Raw genomic sequence first — 14,149 nt, forward strand, 5'->3', positions numbered from 1 at the left:
CAAGAAGAATGAAGTCCTTGACAACTTCAATCTTCTCTCCATTGATAAGAATGTTGTTTATTGGTCCAGTGGTGAGGATTTTTGTTTTCTTTACATTGAGATGTAATCCATACTGAAGGCATATGGATATTATCCTATCACAGACAACGTTGTACCTCATTATTGATCTGGATATGTTCTTTTTGGCAACGAATGCAACACCATTCCTCTTCAGTTTGTCATTCTTGACATAGTAAACCATGTGGTTGTCAGATTCAAAATGGCCAATACCAGTCCATTTCAGCTCACTAATGCCTAAGATATCGATGGTTATGCATTCCATTTCATTTTTGACAATTTTGAATTATCCTAGATTCATCCTTCATGCATTTCATGTTCCAATTATTAATGGATGATTACAGCTGTTTCTTTTAATTTTGAGTTGTTCCCCATCAGCAAATGAAAGTCCCGAGGTCATTACTCCCACAGGTTTTACTCCATTTGCATCATCACTGTCAACTCTGCTTTGAGGAGGCAGCTCTTCCCCAGTCACATGCTGAGTGACTTCCAACCTGAGGCTCACTTTCTGACACTATATCTGACAGTGTTTCTCTGCTATTCATTTGGCTTTCAGTGACTAAGTATTTGGAAGTAGTTCGTCACTCCTTCTTCCTAGTCTGTCTTCATCTGGAAGCTCATCTGAAACCTGTCCACCATGGGTGATTCTGCTGGTGTTTAAAATACTGGTGGCATAGCTTCCAGAGTCACAGCAACTCACAAGCCACCACAGTACGACAAACTGACAGATGAGTTGTGGCACTATACAAGTACCAAGCTGTTTTGACCATTGTAGCCATGTAGTAAAATTTGAAATCAGGGAGTGAGAGGCGTCCAACTTTATTCTTCTTTTTAAGCCGTGCTTTGCTTATCCTGGGTCTCTTTTTTTTCCATATAAAGTTTGTAATTGTTTTTTTTTTTTCATCTCTTTGAAGAATTTCATTGGAATCTGGAGGGGGATTGCATTATATGTGTAAATTGCTTTGGGCAGTATTGACATTTTCACAATGTTAAGTCTTCCTATCCAGGAGCATGGTACATTCTTCCATTTTTGTAAGTCTCTTTTGGTTTCTTGTAGTAGTGTTTTGTAGTTTTCTTTGTATAGGTCCTTTGTTTTTCTGATTACATTTATTACTAGATATTTCATCCTTTGGGCAGCTATTGTAAATGGCATTGCTTTCCTAATGTCCTTTTCACTGCTGTCATTGTTACTATAGAGAAATCCAACTGATTTTTGTATGTTGATCTTATACCCTGCCACTTTGCTGAATCTGCCAATGAGGTCTAGTAGCTTTTTTACTGAATTTTTGCAAATAGAGTTTTATTTCCTCTTTGCCAATTTGGATGCCTTTAATTTCCCTATCTTGCTGTATAGCTCTGGCTAAGACTTCCAAATCAATATTGAAAAGGAGTGGTGACAAAGGGCATCCTTGTCTGTTTCCCTTCCAAGCAGAGGGAAGGCTTTCAGTTTCTCTCCATTGAGAATAATGTAGGCTGTTGGTTTTGTACATATACTCTTAATTATGTTGAGGAATTTCCCTTCAATTCCTACTTTGTTGAGTGTTTTTATCAGGAATAGATATTGGATTTTGTCAAATGCCTTTTCTGCATCCATCGATATGATCATGTGGTACTTTTCCTTTTTCTTATTTATATGGTGGATTACACTGATTATTTTTCTAATGTTGAACCATCCTTGCATCCTTGATATGAATCCCACTTGGTCATGATGTATTATTTTTTTGATGTGCTGTTGGATTCTGTTTGCTTGGATTTTGTTGAGAATTTTTGTATCTGTGTTCATGAAGGATATTGGTCTATAATTTTCTTTCTTTGTGACGTCCTTCCCTGGTTTTGGTATAAGGGTTATGCTTGCTTCATAAATGTATTAGGAAGGTTTCCATCCTTCTCTATATTCTGGAATAATTTGAGTAGAATTGGTGACAGCTCTTCCTCTTCTGGTAGAACTCACCAGTGAAGCCATCTGGACCTGGACTTCTTTTGGTTGGGAGTTTTATGATGACCTGATCAATTTCTTCTTTTGTTATGGGTCTGTTCTAGTTTTCTACTTCACTTTGTGTAAGTTTAGTTTAGATAGGACATGTTTTTCTAAAAATATATCCATTTCTTATAAATTTGTTGGAGTACAGCTCTTCATAGTATTCTGTTATTATCCTTTTTATTTCCTTTGTTGAGCACAATCTTCTTAATTCATGTATTATTAATTTGCCTGCTCTGGGTTAAACTGTGTTTGTGCTAAGTTTGCTGAAAACATAAGCATAGCACCTGTGAATATGTATGACCTTATTAGGAAATAGGGTCTTTATAGATGTGACAAGTCAAGATGAGGCCATATTGGATTAGGGTGGAGCATAAATCCAATAAGTCACATCCATAGGAGGAAAGGGATCTTTAGAGACACAGAGACATTGGTAGACACACACAAGGAAGAAGATAAAAAGATAGAGGCAGAAATTAGAGTGATATGTCTATGAGCCAAGGAATGTCAGAAAATAATGGAAACTTAGGAGAGAGGCAGGAGACAGATTTCCCTCAAAGCCTACAGAAGGAATCTATTGCTCTGGCTTGCTTATCCCCTTAGTATTGGTGACCTGAATCTCATGTCCTACCTTCAAATTTATCTAGAACGCATCACTTCTCCTTCCTCTGCTCTTGTCTCATTTCAGGCACATGGCAGTCACTTGGATGGTAGCACTAGACTCCCAGCTGACCTTTTATGTCCATATTTCTCCTACCTCTGCTCTTCCCTCATTTCAGGCACATGGTGGTGTGGTCACTTGGATGGCATCACTAGGCTCCCAGCTGGCTTTCCCTGTCCACAGTTGCCCCCACAATTCACTCTTCTCTCAACAGCAGGGTGATCCTTTTAAGACGTACTCAGACCACAACACTCCCGAGCTCAGAACCCTATACTGATTCCATTTCACTCAGATATAGCCAAGGTTTCCTAGGAGCTGACATGCTCATGGAATCCTGGTATGATGCTATAGGATGAAGACTGGACTGCTACCCACAAGATCGGAGGTTCATACCCAGCAGCCACTCCTAGGGAACTCAATACAGGGTGACTCTAGGTCCAATGACTCCATGACACTTAGCAACAACAGCAACAAATATGCCCTATGCATCCCGCCCCACCCCTTGGGACCCCCTACCTCTCTCAGGTACTAATCCACACACAGTGGTCTCCTCATGTCTCTTTGAACATTCCAGGCTTGCTCCCACCTCAGAGGCTTTGAATAGTCTGTTCCTTTTTCTAGGAATGTTTTTTCCCCTGGGTAGCTACATGATTCGATCCCTCCATTCTGTCATGTGGTAACTCACGTGTCACATAAACGACCACTTTATTTGCATATACAAACTAACTTCCAGTTCAGTTCTCCTGATCCTTTTACTGCTTTAGTCTCTCTGCTCCCCCTACCCCCATTGTACTTATTGCTTTCCCACATACCAAATAATCTATGTATTTGTTTCTCTACCCTGGATAACAAATAAATGTCATCAAAGGCTGAGAACTTTGTGTTGTATTCACTGTATATCCTCAGGGCCTGGCACATAGTAGGTACTCAATGAATGTTTGTTGAACGAGTGACTGAACAAATGAACACAATCGTTAGCTAGTGCATCACAGATTCTCAGAACCCATCTTGTCTCAGCCCTCAAATGAGCACAATTCCTTCTGTTCCCCTCTGCCCCTAAGAGGCTGAAGCAAAGAGAACATAATGGGTGAGTGGTGGGGATTACATTGAAGATTCTGAACGACTTACTGCTTGTTAGAGTTATAAGAAGCCTCAGCCCCTTGTTGACTCTGGCATTATCATCTTACAGAGGAATAAATGCAGGCTGAAAGAAACAGCTACTAAAGGACAAAGTCAGCCCATAATTCTACCTTCCTCAGTTATAGGTTCTTCCATCTCTCCAATCGCATGCCTTGGACATAGAGAGATTCTACATCTCAGACGTCCTGAGATGGTTCTATGCAGAATTTTGGGGAGATGAAGAGTGGAGGAAGAGTAGGGGTGGGCTGGGAATGAAAGTGAGCAGCCCCCATGAAGTTCAGGGTCCTGGGGATAGTCACCTGGGTTGGAGTGACTGTCTCCACCTTGTCAGTGTTTCCGGGAGCAGCATGGCTTCCACTTCCTCCATTTTGCCCTCATCGGGAAGAATGAAGAGTGCGCTGGCATTGCCAGTGTATTTCAGTTCTACCACGGTGCAGGAGAGCTCCTCATCCCGGAAGTAAGGTGTGGTCAAATCCTCGATGTTCATCATGGGAATGTTCACGGTTTTTCTCTTGCTCACACGGAACTTGGACTTGTATGTATCTTGAGGATCAAAAGGGCTCTGCCATTTGGCTAAATGTTGGGGAGGAAGCAGTTAGAGAACAGGGTGAGCGTAAGAACTGCTGTACCCCTTACCCCATCTCTGCTCACTCTCCTGAACATGGAATGCACTAAACACACCATCAGCCTCTCCAGAGTTCTTTGTAGGATTGGACTATCTCAATTTGAAAAGATATCCTGGAAAGTATATAAGTTGTGGGTGAGTGGGTGGGGGATGGTGGTGTTGGTGGCTAATTGTGCTAACTAAGAAACCAACAGGGGTCTGGGACTAGGGAATGCAAAGGAGAGATGAAGGTTGGGAGAGGAAAAGGAGAAAAACTCTGTGAGAGCCTGGATCCTGGTAGGAAACGGAGAAATTCTTCAATGCATAAGTGGCATAGCCTTTCAAGAACAATGTCTAATGACCACTTAGAGGGATTGCAGGTGTGTAAACATACAATCACTCCTCTGATACCACAACCCTCCTGGTCCCCTCCCAAATGACTTAGAGAAGAATTGTTGGTAGAAATAAAAAGAGAGAGAATGAGCTTCCTCTCTAGATTGGTGAAGGGCAGACAGAAGAGAATGTTCATCAGTGCGAAACAACTAGAAGGAGCAGGGAGGCTTTCATGGAAGACTGAACTCAGAGCCAGAGTGACCTTGAGAAGAAAAGCTCATGGTCACTGTGGCATCTTTGGAGATGGGGGCATTTACTTCCCCAAGGAGGTTCTAGTCAACTTTAATAACCCAAAAGAACAAGATGGGTCTCAGCTGACACCTGAGTGGTGTCCACATCTATGGACCATAGACAGTTATAGTTATCAGCTCAGGACTCTTCTTGGATCCTGAGTCTTCAATCCCCATTACCTCCATCCCTAGTCATGAGGGACTTGGAATTGTGGCAATTTCTTGGACTGATGATCCAATAGCTCTATCATCCTTGATATCTTGCACCTTTAAGCCATGCTTTGCCAGTCCCAAGGATCCTGGTGTAGCTCTGGAAGATAAGCACTGGACTGCTAACTGCAAGGTCAGTGGTTCAAACCCACCAGCTACTCCTTGGAAACCCTATGGTGGTAGTTGTGTGCCATCAAGTTGGTTCCGAGTCATAGCAACCCTGTATAGAGTTTCTGGGGCTGTAAATCTTTACAGGAGCAGAATGCTTCATCTTTCTCTGGTGGAGTGGCTGGTAGATACGAACTGCTGACCTTGCAGCTAGAAGCCCAGCTCATAATCCATTATGCTACCAGAGCTTCTTTGGAAACCCTTTACAGGGTTGTTATGAGTTGGAACCAACTTAAGGGCACTTAACAAAACCACAAGCCACTCACACGGCTTCTGTCCTGCAGCCAGTAGAGAAAGCCTTGACACTTAGTCTAAATTTCCAGCCCTTCTAATCCTCTCCCAACCCACCTCAGTTCGAGGTCTTAGGCTCTGTTCCTGCTCTAGACAGAGGTCTGAGTTCAGCCTTCCACAACGTTCAGTCTTCCACTGAACTTCCATGAAAGTCTACTTGCTTCTCCTAGCTCTTTCACACTGGCGAACATTCTCTTCTGTCTGCCCTTCACTGACCTAGAGAGGAAACTCATTTTCTTTCTTTTTATTTACACGAAAAATTCTTCCCCCTCTTCTGCCATTTTCTTTTGATGACTAACCTGGTTCTCTTGCTTCCACTTTCTCTAAGAGCTTGTCTCCCTCACTGCTAGACCTGCTATAAGCTATATTAGATACAGTTCTTCAGGGTCCAACTTCAGCCTGGTCCTCAGCCACATTGCAGCTGGGCTTGGGTGACTAGCCCCAGTTTCTGGCCTTCTGATATCTCCCACTGCACTGCAAATTATTCGTGTCACAGCACCTCTAACTACATCCTCGCTCATGACAACCTGCCAGCCTTGGTCCTTCTTGACCCTATCAGGTGTCTTAGTCAAGTAAGTAATCAGGAGCATTCTGACTCAAGACCTTGTCCAGTTTTTTAATTTTGCAAAGGCAAAATTCCAAGAAATCCCCTAGCTTCAGCAAACATTGAACACAAACTCCTTGTTAGATGAACACACATCGTCACTCTAAAGATTTATTTACAGCAGCTCCTATTGCCAGATACAACATATCTGACTTTCAAAAACAACAAAAAAAATGACATGCTAAAAGGCAAGAAATCACATAGTCTGAAGAGACAAAATGATCATCAAAGCTCGATTCAGACAGGACACAGATGTTGGAATTCTCAGACAAGGAATTGGAAATAACTTAGCTTAATATGAGTCAGAACTGACTCCACAGCACTTAACAACAACAACAACAATATTGTAAAGACAGCAAGCAAGAGTGGTGATGGAGTCAGTCAGAAAGATGGAGATTCCAAGACTCAAACGAAAATGCTAGAAGTGATGCGCACAGGCGTAACTCCAGAGAGTCCTGGTGTGACGCTGTAGGACTGTGAACCACAAGGTCAGCAGTTCATATCCACCAGCTGCTCCTTGGAAACCCTATACAGGGTTGCTATGTGTCAGAACAGACTCGACAGCACTTAACACCACCACCAACAATAGGCCTATTTAATACTACAGAGCCCTGGTGTGGCACTGTAGAATAAGCACTGGACTGCTAACCATAAGGTGGCAGTTCAAACCCACCAGACACTCCTTGGAAACTCTATATAGGGTTGCTGCAGGAGAAAGATGAGGCTTTCTTCTCCCATAAAGATTTACAGCCTCGGAAACCCTGTACAGGGTCACTATGAGTCAGAACCGACTCCATGGCACATAACAACAACAACATGAGTCAGAATGGCTTTAATGGCCTCATCACTTAGAGTTAATACAACCAAAGAAATAATTCGGAAACTTGAAGTTAGATCACTAGAAACTCCCAAACAAAGGCACAAAAGAAACCTACAATTGACACAGGAGAATAGAGCATCTAAGAATTATGGGACAATTTCAAAATGTGTAACATATGCTTAATTGGAATACCAAAGGAGAAGAAATGTAAAACATGGCAGAAGAAATATTCAAAGTTATAATGGTTGAGAATTTTCTCAAAATAAAGACACGGAACCATATGTAGATTCAGGAAGATGGGAGAACACCAAGCAGGATTTAAAAAAACCCACACAGGGTGTATAGGATAAGCACTCAACTGTAAGATCGGCGGTTCAAACTCACCAGCTGCTCCTTGGAAACCCTATACAGGGTTTTTGTGGTTCCCAGTCCAGTGTGCATGTGTGTAGTTCAGTACAATTTTTCTCCTCTAGATAAGGTACCAACAAGCCACATCTGCTAAGCCAAATACAGCCACGGCTTGTTTTTGTCTGGTTGGCACTGTAGGATAATGCATTGGACCACAAGGTCAGTTTGAACTGCAAGGTTGGTGATTCAAATTCACCAGGCTTTCCTCGGAAACCCTATGCAGGGTACTTATGAGTTGAAACAGACTTAACGGCACTTAACAACAACAACAAAGCTAACAATGGTGTTGATATTTTTAAAAGGTTGGGGTGTGGAAAAATAAATCTGTGATTGAGACCTACGTGGACCACACAACCTAAAATAATTATGATCAGACCTTTTACAGAAACAGTGTGTCGACCCTGCTCTTGACTGTGGGTTTCTGTTCTTCACTTTGGGAGGTATTCAACACTTTTCCCCTCAGTTAAATAGAAGAAGAAAAGGGGATTTGGGAATGGACCCAGGTCAACTTTGAATCTCCATCTACTAGGTGTACTTTGGGGCTAGTCACTTTGCTTTCAGAGCATCAAGCCCCTTCCCTGAAAGTGGGGTTACCACCATCTATCTACCTTTCAAATTGCTGTGAGGATTCAGCAGGGGGTAGTTACACTTCTGATGTGGTACTGTAAGATCAGCATGGGACTGCAAATCACAAGGTCAGCAGTTCAAACCCATCAGCTGCTCCTTGGAAATCCTAAACAGGGTTACTATGAGTCAGTTTAGTGGCACCAAACAAGAAAACAACCAGTAGTTCCCAGTGAATGGGAGCTTCCTATTTATTTTTGTCTATAATATGAGCCATAGCAGTGGAGTGGGTTGCATGTTGGATTGATATGTAAGTTTGATACCTGCAAGTTCCAGAGTTCAAATCCACCAGTTGCTCCTTGGGAGAAAGAGAAGGCTTTCAGCTCCTGTAAAGATTGCCAGACTCGGAAATCTGGTACAGGGCTGCTATGAGTTGGAATCCACTCTATGGCACACAACCAATCACCATACTAGTTTCCCCAGTCCCTCATTTGCTTACTTGACTCCTTTCTACCCGCAAGCTTTCTAGGGCTACAGAGCAGCCCTCTCTACATCCTCCCACGCAGCCCTTCTCAGCCTCTCTGAGCCCTGCAACCTCCCAACACCATGTGACGAAGGCATATCTAATTGTAAAAGGCACCTCAGTCAAGGCTCTGTCCAGAGTGAGAGGTTTCATTCAACTGGTGTCCCTGCTCACTGCAGCAGCTGCTCAGGTGGCTTCTGGGACCACCATGTGGGAAGTGTCACGTGGTATACTTCCAATATCATCTAGGCGATCACAACTCTTTTGGTGTTCTTCCAGTTGGCTTACCTTCTATCATGGGGGCTTGCTAGGCAGTTAAGTGTTCTTTGGGGACTCTTGGGGCTCCCTTGCATGCCACAGTGGAAAGAGGGATGAATTTTGAGGGGTGAAGATCACCTTCCATGTTAAAATTGCTCCAGGATCTACTGGATTTTTAACATTCTATTCACATCTGTGGAGTCTTACTGTGGCTCTGTAGGATAAGCACTGGACTGCTATCTGGCTAGTTTTAACCCACCAGATCACTTCTTGAAAAACTCTATACAGGATCGCCATGAGTTGATACAGAGTTGAAGGCACTTAATACAACAACAATTCACATCTGTGTGTGAACGTGGGACAATGAGTAAGGAAGACCATAGAAGAATTGGTGCCTTTGAATTATGGTGTTGATGAAGAATATTGAAAGTACCATGGACTAGAAGAAAAAAGAGGGAAAAAGGAGTAATCTGCATGTGACCTACACCTATGGATTCAGTAGCTCAAAAGAGGAAACAAATCCTTGCAGCAAGGATCATTTCCATCCCTCCATACACAGAGTAGACAGGGATGGGCAATTTGGACATTGGCTACCCCAAATCAGGAGGCTACAAAGGCAAGAAGTGACTGGCTTACAAGCTTTCAAGAGGGAACCTAGATTTAGAGGGTATGAAGGAAGGTAGACTCTCCACTGAGTAGTATACAATCTGTCTAGGCGGGGCTGATGAAATGAAATGCAGATAGGTCTCTTGTGATACAATAGTGAATAATTGTTATCAGGACTGCTTGTGAGGGTTGGAAATGTAAAGGTAAACGTTTTGTAGCAAGGAGGAGAATGATTAACTTTTCAGCCTAGGAACAGAGGTCCCTGGGACCATCATGGGAGAAGAGCGAAGAGCAGGACCCTACCCAGAGAAGCAGTGATGCCTGAGATGGAGGCAGAGATGATGACGTGGAGAGATGGAGCAGTTGGAGACTTTAGACACAGAGAGGGAGAGGGGCTGTGTGCTGACGACTGGGGGGCAGGCTTGTAGTGTATACCCTTTGGTTGGTTGATGATGCATGGAAGGGGTTGTAACCATAGCAATGAAACGATATACAATATGTATGTTGAATGTAAGACTAATGTTCTCCCGTGTAAACTATCACATAATTCATAATAAAACATAAAAAAAAAAAAGTACCACGGACTGCCAGAAGAACAAACAAGTCTGTGTTGGAAGAATAGCCAGAATGCTCCTTAGAAATCAGAATGGTAATGACTTCATCTCTCAGACTTGAGATATATTATCTGAAGGGACCAATCCCTGGAGAGAAGGACATCATGCTTGGCAAAGTGGAGGATCAGCAAAAAAGAGGAAGATCCCCAATGAGATGGCTTGGCACAGTGGCAGTAGCAATGGGCTCAAATATAGCAACAATTGTGAGAAAGACAGGACCAGGAAGTGTTTCATTCTGCTATACGTAGGGTCACTCTGAGTTGGAACTTACTTGATGGCACCTAACAACACAACATTCACATTTCTCTATTTCTGTCTACACATCATGAGTTTTCCAATTATGATTCTTAGCATCTCCTAACATCCCTGTCTATGAAGCTCAGGCTCCTTCATCTCAACTCAGGAAACCACTTCATAGAACTCCCCACTAACTCTAGGCTTGCCCTCTCTCCCAGCACCCTCATGGGAGCTATCATGAATTGAATAGTCCTCCTCCCTGCCCTAAATGTGTATCACCTTGATCGGGCCATAATTCTTAATGGTTTGGCAGCTATGTAATAAGCAATTTGGCATTTATGCAACAGTGTTATCATGCCCCCATTACGGGATATGATGTGATTATTCTCCATTTGTGATGCATTGTAAATTCTGACCTCTGTGTTAAAGAGTCAGGCTTAAGATGGGATGTGACATTCTTATTCAGGTCACTGTCCTAATCCCATATAAGGGGACTTTCCCTGGGATGTGACCTGCATCATTTTTTATCTCACAAGAGATCAAAGGAAAAGGAAGCCAGAAGAGAGAGGGGAACCTCAGCACCATCCAGGAAGAAGAGGTGGGAGTGAAGTGTGTCCTTTGCGTCCAGGGTCCCTGCACTGAGAACCTCCTATACCCAGGGGAAGATTGATGCCAAGACACATGGAGATCTTCAAGAAATGCTCAGAGTTGAATGGAGACAAGACCTTCTTCCAGAGCTGACAGAGAGACAAAGCCCTTCCCTAGAGCCGGTGCCATGAATTTGGACTTCTAGCCTCTTAAACTTTGAGAGAGTACATTTCTGTTTGTGAAAGCCACTCCCTTGTGATGTATCTGTTGTAACAGCACGAGAGAACTGAGACAGAAGTCCAAGGGATTGTTCTCATAGGTTCCTCTAGACAAAGTTCAAATGTCTCACAATTATAGAGTTGTCCTTTGTGATCTAGGCTCCATTTGACTCGACAGCCCCAGCTGCTACCCTCCCTCTGGGATCCTATTTTTGTAGTCACAGACATTTACTTACTCTATGCTCTCTTTCCATGCCTTTGCATGAGCTAGTGCCCCTGCTGCAATTCCCTTCCCTTCTAAGTCTACCTGGATCTAAAAGAAAAACAATTGCCAGGGAAGTCTTTCTTCTTTTCTTGACTCTGTGGTCTCCCTGCCAGAACCATTCTCATAACATCATTTCTGTAGTTCTAGCATCAATTGGGAGCCCTGGTGTGGTGCTGTGGGTTAATGCGCCAGACTGCAAAGCCATTTGAACTGCAAGGTAGGTGGTTCAAGCTCACCAGCTGCTCCTTGGAAACCCTATACAGGGTGGCTAAGGGTCGGAATCGACTCAATGACACTTGACAATAACACCTAGAATCAATTGATGAATTGAGTCTGTGTGCCCATGGTCCAACTGGACACCACTGGGAGGGAAAGAATAGGAGAAAAGAAATTCACATCCCTGAAATGCTGATTCTATACCTAGGTGGAAAGAGACCACAGCAGAACGAGGGCACTTGACCAAGACTTTCTAATCTAAGGACCATAGCCTCAGGACTGACCAGGCCCCATCATACATAAGTTGTTGTTGTTAAGTGCCATCAAGTCAGTTCTGACCCATAGCGACCCTGTATAGGGCTTCCAAGGGTGTAGATCTTGACGGGAGTAGAAAGCCTCATCTTTCTCCCGAGGAGTGGCTGGTAGTTTCGAACCGCTGACCTTAAGGTTCGCAGCCCGATTCGTAACCACTATGCTACCAGAGCACTAGGTTTGTGTTTATGGCTCAACTGGAGCAATGAGCAAAATAAGTACCTAGGAGACACGATGGAGTCCCAGAGAGGAGAGAGTGGAGAAAAGCAGAGATCACTTGTTGTTGTTGTCTAGGGGGCTAGAGGCCTGTGGGCTCCTGGGAAATGTGCAACCCTTCCTTGGCATGTTTCCCCATTATTAGAAGCATCCAACCTCTAAATGTCGCTGGTGTGACTGTAGGATTAGTCCTGGACTGCTAACCACAAAGTTGGCAGTTCAAACCCACCAGCCACTTCTCAGAAGCCCTACAAAGAGTCACTATGAGTTGGAACTGACTTGACATAACTTAACAACAACAGCAGTAACAAATCTCAAAAGGGCCTATGAGCGTCCACTTAAGAGGCAGGAAAGGAGGGGACAGCTAAACTAGCTGGAAATTCCTTAGTAGGTCTGTGTTTGGATAGAGTCCCTGGATGGTGATAATGGTTACGGGCTCAACTATTAGTTGAAAGGTTGCTGGTTCAAATCCACCCAGAGGTGCTGCAGAAGAAAGAAAGGCCAGCTTCCAAAAGGTCACAGCTTAATCAAACCCCACGGAGAAGTTCTACTCTCACACATGGGTCGTTGTGAGTCAGAATCAACTGGATGGTTGGTAAAAAGCATCAACTGTTCTAGAATAACTAACTGTTTCCTAGAGCTACAGTTAGACTGGTGTTTGGGCACACCCTGTCCATGTCCCCCACACACCTCATTCCCCACCCCTGAAGAGAAAGCAATGTCTGTGGGCTTTGTTTGACAGCTTTGGGCTGTTTGGGCACAGTTTGACAGCTTCCTGCTTCGCAGTGTTTGGGTCATCACAGTTTGATCAGCCGGCAAAGAAATAGCCCTGTTATCTCAGAGCTAAAAGACTGTTTCCCTTCGGAACCCCAGTCCACACTCACCTTTAAAGAAGATGCAGTTCACCAGCATCATCACTGTGTGGGGGTCAAGGTTGCTGACTAAGTCTACGATTTTGCCTTGGGTTTTCTTTTTCACATAGTCGTTGATGAGTGTCTCGGTGGTGGCGGTGTCCTGGAAGTTGGTGTTGAAGGCCTCAGCCCCGTACAGTGCCTGGGCGTCCTCCTTGAACTTCTCCAGCAGATTCAGATGCTCATGGAGGAACATGGCGTTGCTCATGCTCAATTGCAGCTGGTCGCTGGGCTGGTTGAGGAGGTGCAGAAGGTGCTGGAAGCTCTGGTGGATTTCGGCCTCAGAGATCTCTGTGAGGTTGAACTTCAGGCCTTCAAGAATCTCTGTCTGGGTGGTACCATGGGCCCCCAAGGACACAAAGGCCAAGGCCGTGGAGATGCTCACGGGTGAGAAGATGACATTCTTGTTGGGGGTCTTCAAAGCCAACTGCTTATAAAGACTGAGGGCGAAGTCGATGTTGCTGGAGGCGAGTCTGCTGCTGTCTACATGGGTCGTCTTGTCTTCAAAGGTCTGATTCTCCCTGCTGAGTATGGTGCCCGGGTCACACAGGACAACAGGGCAGAGCCCGGTCACCAACAGCCCCAGAGTTAGGATGGGTAGCATGCTCTCCATTCTCAACTCTGAAAGCAAAGATCCTTTAAGTCATGGGGTTCAGATGGAGCACTGGTCCCCACCCAGCACCTATGGGACTCTCCATACTGTCTCTCTATGGCCTGGGGTCAGTTTCTGCTCTGTTGCCCTCATCAACTCTGTGTCTTCCATTGGCCAGCTGTGCTCCTGGGCACCCACCACCCATGACTACATTCTATGGTCCCTCCAACCCTTGGAGGTAGGTATGAATTGCAATTTTCCCAGGGAAGAAATCAAGCACAAAGAAGAGAAGGAGCTTGTCCAAGATCACTCAGCAAGTCAGGGGAAGAGCCGAGTTTGCCTGATTCCTAGGTTTCCTTGCTAAGGCTGCTGTGAGGAACTGCCTGATCAGAATAATTCCTCCCCTCCACTCCTAGTGGGGGTGGATCTCAGAAGTTTCCGCTGTTCCTGAAGAAGAATCCATGA

At 44.2% G+C, this 14,149-nt stretch overlaps 1 protein-coding gene across 1 annotated transcript in view; it reads right to left on the reverse strand.

The window, feature by feature from the left end:
• The window catches only part of SERPINA3 (serpin peptidase inhibitor, clade A (alpha-1 antiproteinase, antitrypsin), member 3), a 28,234-nt gene extending 14,529 nt beyond the window's left edge, over nt 1-13,705 (reverse strand). Inside the window, exons 1-2 of the mRNA XM_006839547.1 lie at nt 13,066-13,705; nt 4,136-4,409 (exon numbers count right to left, since the gene is read on the reverse strand). Coding sequence (XP_006839610.1) covers nt 4,136-4,409; nt 13,066-13,705 — 914 coding nt within the window. The remainder of the gene's footprint in view (nt 1-4,135; nt 4,410-13,065) is intronic.
• Between the last annotated feature and the right edge of the window lie 444 nt (nt 13,706-14,149).

This window comes from Chrysochloris asiatica, unplaced genomic scaffold, assembly GCF_000296735.1.
Source record: "Chrysochloris asiatica unplaced genomic scaffold, ChrAsi1.0 scaffold00025, whole genome shotgun sequence".
Classification (NCBI taxonomy): domain Eukaryota; kingdom Metazoa; phylum Chordata; class Mammalia; order Afrosoricida; family Chrysochloridae; genus Chrysochloris; species Chrysochloris asiatica.